Raw genomic sequence first — 8151 nt, forward strand, 5'->3', positions numbered from 1 at the left:
CAAAAGCGAGGCAAATCTCTCCCTTTTCTAGATTATCTTCGACACTTAAGAACTCTTCTTAAAGGTGTCGGTGAGACACAGCAGCTGCATTAGAACCTGATGTATCAGAATAGCCGAAGCAGCTATAGATAAACTGCAGCAGTTGTTTATTCGGGAAGCATGTCACAAAATGGGCAAGGGGGTTAAAGCTTTGCAGTTCGTAACCTTATCATGCTATAAAATACTCGGTTGGTAAATCCCCGAGTCAAAGAATCGGGATAAGGTGTGTATGAATAGAGCTGGATCTCTTAGAAATGAAATCCGGATCTTATTTGATACATTTTAGATTTTCAAATATAATCAAATCTTGTTGACCTCCTGGGATCTTGGCAGCATATGCATATATAGTACATATGCATATAAGGAGCAAACAAAACTCAACTTTTAATTCATTCTTTCCTTTTTGGTATACTGTTTGTTTGCTTTCAATATTTTGATTTCAAAGCACTTTAATTCCGAAGGCCGAATACCCAACCTATTCCTTCATTTTTTTGAATATATGCTCGCAGCTTAACTGCTTAGCTAGAGAATAAGTCAATTCAATCTGATGCTCTTTCTAGTCTCAAGAAACCCAACAAATCTTTATAATCTTTATAATCTTTAATAAAGAAAAGTGTTTTGAAAAATAAATAACCTGAATGTAGGGTACAGATTGTTAGGGATTTTAAAACTCTAAGATTCTTAAACTACCTAGAAGACTATTTAAAGTAAATACATTGGTAGCGCCTGCTATCTTGATTGTGTTCTATGCATCGCATACATCACACCTGCCTGTAGCGGCTGTCGCTACACTAAATATAAGATATTAAACTTATTTATTTCCCACCTCTCGATATTCTAGAATCATTTATTTCTAACAACCTTCAAAGTTTACTTTCTGTCAATATTCAATCGTATATATTGAAATTAACTCTACGACTTATAAGATTATATTGGTGCTGTAAAATATAGTATGCAAGTGGCAGGGTCGAGCTTTATATTATATTTAAGCTTAAGGTTTATTGATATTTATCATCTTCGGCTGATTCGGTTAGGGTATATAAGTACAGAGTTGTGAATCGTAAATATTTTGTTTGTGTATATATGGTCTGTTAAGTATCTCAGGTGATTTGTGAATATTTTGAGGTTTTGTTATAAGTGATGCGCTGATGGTAATTCCTTTTGAAGCGTATTGGGCCTCTCGGACGGTGTGTATAGCGGTAGTCACGACTGCTCGGTCTCTCCCATTTTGCTCTTTTGTTGGAAAGTGGAGAGGATTTTGTGTTTATACATGCAATGTTGTTAAGTATGGATATGAATTGAAATATCCAAGTAGTTTTCCTCTACCATACATTTTGTCCCTCGCTCTCAGTCCTTCGCCCTCAGCCTCACAACCCATGATCTATCATCTGTCCCTCAACCCCTCTCTCGACAACCCCAGGCCCCGCCATCTCCATCTCATAGTCAACATCCGGCTGCATCTCAGCATACAACGCATTCTTCTCACTTGCCATTTTAAAATTATACGCCGCCTCCTCATCACTAATAACATGAACGCCTTTCTTCAACTGTCCATTCTCATCTCTGGTTCCACCTACAGCCGCTTCAACTTGCAATTGTATCTGACATCCCCTATCTAATAATGTGAATAAGTATCCAGCTTCATCGACCGTGGATCCAGTGCTTAATAATCCGTGGTTTAGTAGAATTGCTACTTTATTGTGACTACCAAGGGCGCGGGCAATGTTGGCGCCTTCTTCGGCGGCGAATACGATGCCACCGTATGCAGCGTATACTGCGATGCTGTTGTGGAGGTTGCATATATCTTGGTTTAACATGTCGAGGGGGCGACCGAAGACGGACCTGAATGCTGTTAGGAGTAATGTTTGAGACTGTTTTGAAGGACTCACCATGCCCGCCCAGCATCTGTGTGTGCGTGACAAACAGCATGAACATCAGGACGTGCTTTATGGATTGCGGAATGGATCAAAAATCCAGCAGCATTAGCGGGACGAGACTGTTTACTTCATCCATCAGTAACAAGATTCTCTAATACGTCTTCAGTGCTAGCAAATAAAATAAAATCTCTTACCTTATTGCCTCCAACGACTTTCCCACTATCTAAATCCAGACATATCATGTCACCAGCAGTCATCAGACCAAAATGTCTTCCAAGAGGATTCATCCAGATGTAATTTTCAAACTCTGGGTCTCGAACGGAAATATGTCCTGCCATCCCTTCTGTGAAACCACGACGAGAAAAGTCACGGAAGACGGCTGCCATGTGGATGAGGATGTGATGGCGGTGGGCCTCGTGAGTAGGGAAGGTTGGGATACCTGGAAGGTTTGTTAATAGATGAATATGGAGCAGATAAGGGTAAATGGAAAAGTAATTCTCGGTGGTCTTGAGAGAGGAAGAGAAAGAATAAATCGGATCCAGCAGGGAGAATTTGTGGTTGCCCAGTGCATTCTGCGTGCCAAATGCACACAGACTATAACTCTTCACAAGGATAACCATCTCGCACTTTAAAGACAAGTCACCACATTACTGCTTCAAACCATCTCTTCGTCTCTTCCAATCCAAAGCCTCAACCCATCAATAAAACACTCGACTTCCGTGTTTAGACCCATACTCTTTCATCACAACACTCAAAAATAAAGAACTCTACCTCATCTTACCAGACATAAGCACACCTCCATGGCTAATAGCCTCTAGCGGCGTTAAATCATCTCCACCATGAATATGTTCAATTTTCTCATGCTCTTCAACCTGTACATCTCCTTCTCCAATCTTCTTTTGGGTTGAGAGGGCAGATTCGGTTGTTGCTGATGGTGCCATTTTAACCTCGTTGTATTCGATTTTTGTCTTGTTGATGATTAAATCCTCTCGTAATAATATATGATATTCACAGAGATGGATGTATAGAGCCGATTGCGGAGTAAAATAGATATATATCACCTGCTAGAGAAGTGCCAGCTAAATGATGTGGTTCAAGATGGCGATGATCGGCCGGTTACACACGGAGTGTTTCTGAATTTTCTGGATTCACTTATCATGTATGATAGGACAGTGGGACTATAGGATTAGAAGATGATAGGATGATACTTAGGTTACTGTTGGAGCTATCGGTAAAAGAATACCTAGATAATGTAGGAAAGTTGGATGATTAATCTAAAGTAAGTAGGTAGGTAAAGATCCGCAGTGATGTTATCGGAGGTTCTGATAACGATTTGAAGCAATAATGGGGTATGTAACCTTAAGGGATGCGGGGTAAATTTAGTAAGATGGACGACATACACGAGTATAGATAGGAAATTAAATGAGAACAGAGATGAAAATGAATTGTATTTACTCTTTTTGTGCATATTATCAATGGGTTATATCTATATCACATTCAGAAATTTTGATAGATATTAATAACGATATGACTTATTCGAGTAAGTTTTACATATTCAAAGTATCTTATCTAGAACACCTCTAGAATCTTAGAACTACTTGACGACCTAAAATGTTTGATATCTAAACAACTCGAGAATAATTCATTATTGACTTTGATTATTCAATGATTTATATAACGTGGTTTATCAGCGAGTCGCCACTATCAGCGAGTCGCCACTTTTTCAATATCTTTTATCATTCAATTTCAAGACGCGATATTTCAACGAATTATTATGGAAATACAATCAAAAGAGGCCAGAATAATCTTAGCTATTGAAGCTATTCAAAAATCAAAAAATCTTACAGTTGGAAAGGCTGCGAAAATCTACAAAGTCCCTCGAACTATATTACGAGATAGAATGGGCGGTCGAATTCACAGAATGGAAACTCGAGCAAATAATCTTAATTTGACTGAAAAAGAAGAAGAGGTGCTTATTCAGTATATTATCGATATGGATGAAAGAGGATTTGCATCTAAATTAAGTGGTGTAGAAGATATGGCGAATTATATTCTCGAATCAAGAGGTGCGAAGAGAGTTGGAAAGCTCTGGGCTCATCGATTCGTAAAGCGTTGTACAAAATTAAAGATGCGTTTTAGTCGTGTTTATGACTTTCAAAGAGCTCTCTACGAAGATCCCAAGCTTATTGAAGAGTGGTTTGGATTGGTATCGAATATGCGGGCGAAATATGGTATTCAAGATTGCGATTTCTACAATTTCGACGAAACCGGCTTTATGATGGGTATAATATGCCCTGGAATGGTTGTAACTAGTTCTGAAAGAAATGGCAGAAACAAGGCAATACAACCAGGCAATCGAGAATGGGCTACGGCAATTATATGTGGTAATGGAGAGGGTGAAACTATACCTCCATTTCTGATAGTTCAAGGACAAGTTCATCTTTCCAATTGATATACCGAAACCGATTTTCCTGCGGATTGGGCTATTAAACCTACTTCTAATGGATGGACGAATAATGAGACAGGTTTAGAATGGTTAAAGCACTTCGATAAATATACTAGTCAACGAAGAAAGGGCAAATATCGAATGTTAGTATTGGATGGGCATGAAAGTCATGAATCGATACCTTTCCAATCATATTGCAAGTCAAATGACATTATATGTGTAAAGTTACCATCGCATTCAAGTCATTTAACTCAACCACTTGATGTTGGATGTTTTAGCGTATTCAAACGTTCATATAGTTGTCAAGTTGATGAGTTTATCAAGGCATATATCAATCATATTTCTAAGGTTGAATTCTTTATAGCTTTCAAAGCTGCATATCAACAATCGATTACAATTCAGAATATGAAAGCTGGCTTTCGAGGAGCAGGACTAATACCATTTGATCCTCAAGCTGTGCTTTCGAAATTAGATATTCGAATTCGCACACCTACCCCTCCATCGATCCTTTTGGAATCTGCCAACTCTTGGGTCTCTCAAACACCTCACAATCCAACTGAAGCTCTTTTACAATCAACTTTAGTGAAATCTCGAATTGCTCGACATCAATCAAGCTCTCCTACACCTATATTCGAAACTGTAGTTGCATTAGCTAAGGGTACAGAACGACTAGCTCATGAGAATACACTCTTAAGTGCAGAGATTCGTATGCTTCGGAAGGCAAATGAGGCATTAAGCAAACGTCGACACGTTAAAAAAACTCAATTACGTCAAGGAGGAGTACTTACTGGTCAGGAAGCTATAGATATAATATCACAACAAGAGGTGGATATTCAGATTCGACGCGACGAGCGTCAAAATAGGGGAAATTCCAATGGGGAATCATCTACTAATCGATGCTGTAGTAAATGTGGAAAGACTGGTCACAATTCAAGAACTTGTTCTAATAATATAATAGACCCTAGATTATTAGATTCTTAATAGTTTAAATCAATTGATTCAATAATTGTTGATTAAAATAAGTTTAAAGTGGTTGAATAAGTGAAAAAGTGGCGACTCGCTGATAGTGGCGACTCGCTGATAAACCACGTTATGTGTAACGATACTGTACTAAAGGCAGCGGCTGCCTAAGGTTTCGTCTGGTTGGTAGTTGTAGGTTAAGGCTTTATCACTGGTATTCACTTGGAAGTGAAGTCGTTACTAGATCAAGTAGAATGTAGGTAAACTAATTGATAACTAAGTTGAGCACGAAGCTCCTTAACTATGAGACTAAATGAATGTTTATATACCCTATATCATCTATTGAGGACCTCTGGGACCCTAAGGTCCAAAAGGTCCTCGAGGTCACGTGAATTAATGAATCGTGACAATATGATATGATTTATACTATTGTAGTATATAAAACTGTATTTAGATCATAAATATATCTAGCTTCCAGCACTAGGCGTTGTCATGATGAGCATCCAATGAACAACCATAAAGAGGATTCTTGATTTCACAACCACAAACTCATCTTTCTATCTTCCTCCTCAGACAGTTTGGTTTTTGAGTGCCGGGTAGTCACATACTTTTCTTTCACAATCCATAGTAATCTGATAAAAAATAAATACTTCTAGCAGAAGTATCAAACTTCCCATCTAGATATCTCAAATTAAAACTCACATACACTTCAACATCTCAACACAACACAACAGCATACTTGCAATAACATGTACATTCAAAGTCCAAGTCACACATAAGATCATAATTTTGAGGTTCAAGTATTGAATTAGATATGTCCACATAAATAAATCCCTCTAATCCTCAAAACGGAGTCGCGCCTACTCATCTCGGCTCCTTCCCTCCAACCCCAAACGCTCAAACCCACCACTTCTCCCCATTAAACATTAAACACTAGACACTAGACACTAGACACTATGAATTAAGAATAATTCCTCATTCCTGATTCCCAGTCCCATAACACCCCTTCCCATAACACCCCGTCCGATACCACCCCGTCCCATAACACCGTAATAAACAATATAATTAATCCCCATCCAGATAACATCATCAGCGTGGTGGACAACAGCTAAATCAATTGCGCGCCTATTGGAAAGAACACTTATGCCCTGATACCCTACAGAGCATAATGCAAGCGAGTGTCTGTGTTCATTGATCCGTCAAGCTGGGTAGATCCCCTAAAGAGAATGTGTGCTCTGATTCCAAAGCGAGCAAGCTTGAAAAGAATGTATATACCCCCATTACCCGAACATCTTTCCCATATACCAAAACTCCCCATCCTGAACTGCAAACCCGAAACCCAAATTCCCCTCCTAAATTCCAATCCAAACTCCAATCCGAATTCCCATCCCAAATTTCCCAATCTGAATTCCTATCCTAAATCTCGATTCAAATTCCCATCCCAAATTCCAATCCAAACTCCAACCCAAATCCTATCCCAAATTTCCCAATCCAAACTCCAATCCAAATTCTATCCCGAACTTTCTATCTCAAATTCTTATCCCAATATCCTACCTTGAAATCTCATCCTAAACTTTAATCCAAATTTTATTCTAAATCTTAATCCAAATCTTATCCCGAATATTTTATTCCAAATTCCTATTTCAAATCCTATCCTAAATCCCACTCTAATTCCTATCCCGAACCCCCACATCCCTCCCCCACATCCCTCCCCCTCACACCACACACCACACACCACACACCTAAATAATCTGATAGTGTGTCTATGAGCTTTCGATATTATTTCGCTTCTCTCATCTTCTCCTCAATACAAAAGAAGGATCTTGTCAGTAGCCGTTCCTACTGCAAGGTGTAAAGATATTCGTATTAGAATATGCCTATCGCCATGTCGTGATTGAATATGATGGTGATGAAGAAAGATCCGTCTGCACTTCACAACTTATTACCCTGCATGAAACCATGATTGATATGAGCTTGCTTCCGTGCGTCGGGTTCAAGAATCCAAATCCTTCTGCACCCTCCCTAAAACGTCTTCTCAACTTTGCGGATGATACCCGAGATGAAGTTCGAATTTTTCCCAAACGCTTCTTCAAATCCTCTATATGAAAACGAGTGATGATTTTTGCCTTTTTCCCCAAGTACCTTCCTACCCAAACGCTTCCCTCTTGAATGGCTCCCTATTCGAATACCTTTCTATTCGAGCACCTTTCTACCCAAATACCTCCCTACCCAAGAGCCTTCCTACAAACACCTTCCTACCCAAAAACCTTCCTCCCAAAACGACCATCCCCAAATCTAAGCCCATCTATCCCAAACACTCCACAAACCCAACTCCAATCCACCTCTCTCTAACCAATTACCCTTCCTTCCTAGTATTATCCTAGTATTATCGAATGATACACAGACACATCACCCCAACAACCTCTAGGAAATAAAGTAAAACAGATCCTAATCCACTACTGGTGTAAGTACCACGTTTTCATGATACCACAATTCCGAGAATTAGTAGATTAGACGAGAGAGTGCGATAGAAGTTCCTTTCCAGGTGGAGGTTTTGTTTTTTTTTTAAACACCGCCATCTTGAACACAATTCCAAACGCTATACCCAAAAACGCCATCCCTATTCTCGACTTATATCTCCGTTACCTGCATTGTGTAAGTATCAAGTTCTTGTGGTACCTCAGTTCCAAAGATTGATAGGTTGAACGGGAGAATGCGATATATGTGACCTTCATAACCACCATCCCAGAATACCATCTCCAAAACCCCATCCCAAATACCAGTCAGAAACACCATCCCCCAACACCACCCCCCCCCCCCCCCCCAAAA

General features: G+C 39.4%; 4 protein-coding genes across 4 annotated transcripts in view; 2 read left to right on the forward strand and 2 right to left on the reverse strand.

Annotated features, from left to right (window-relative positions):
- Positions 1–1406: 1406 nt before the first annotated feature.
- SS1G_10263 (hypothetical protein) lies at positions 1407–2857 on the reverse strand (the record flags this gene model as incomplete). Its single annotated transcript, XM_001588666.1, has 4 exons — positions 1407–1881; positions 1929–2035; positions 2111–2355; positions 2698–2857. 4 exons carry the CDS (start codon positions 2855–2857, stop codon positions 1407–1409), a joined length of 987 nt encoding a protein of 328 aa, XP_001588716.1.
- A 980-nt stretch (positions 2858–3837) lies between these two features.
- Positions 3838–4368, forward strand: SS1G_10264 (hypothetical protein; the record flags this gene model as incomplete). Its single annotated transcript, XM_001588667.1, has 1 exon — positions 3838–4368. The coding sequence occupies one exon, from the start codon at positions 3838–3840 to the stop codon at positions 4366–4368; it is 531 nt and encodes a 176-aa protein (XP_001588717.1).
- A 399-nt stretch (positions 4369–4767) lies between these two features.
- On the forward strand, positions 4768–5343 carry SS1G_10265 (hypothetical protein; the record flags this gene model as incomplete). The annotated part of the gene is made up of 1 exon (XM_001588668.1): positions 4768–5343. The coding sequence occupies one exon, from the start codon at positions 4768–4770 to the stop codon at positions 5341–5343; it is 576 nt and encodes a 191-aa protein (XP_001588718.1).
- Positions 5344–7964: 2621 nt separating this feature from the next.
- SS1G_10266 (predicted protein) overlaps positions 7965–8151 on the reverse strand; it is a gene marked incomplete at both ends in the record, with an annotated part of 2745 nt that continues 2558 nt past the window's right edge. Inside the window, one exon of the mRNA XM_001588669.1 lies at positions 7965–7968. Coding sequence (XP_001588719.1) covers positions 7965–7968 — 4 coding nt within the window. The remainder of the gene's footprint in view (positions 7969–8151) is intronic.

The sequence above is a fragment of the Sclerotinia sclerotiorum genome, genomic scaffold (genome assembly GCF_000146945.2).
Source record: "Sclerotinia sclerotiorum 1980 UF-70 scaffold_15 genomic scaffold, whole genome shotgun sequence".
Classification (NCBI taxonomy): Eukaryota; Fungi; Ascomycota; class Leotiomycetes; order Helotiales; family Sclerotiniaceae; genus Sclerotinia; species Sclerotinia sclerotiorum.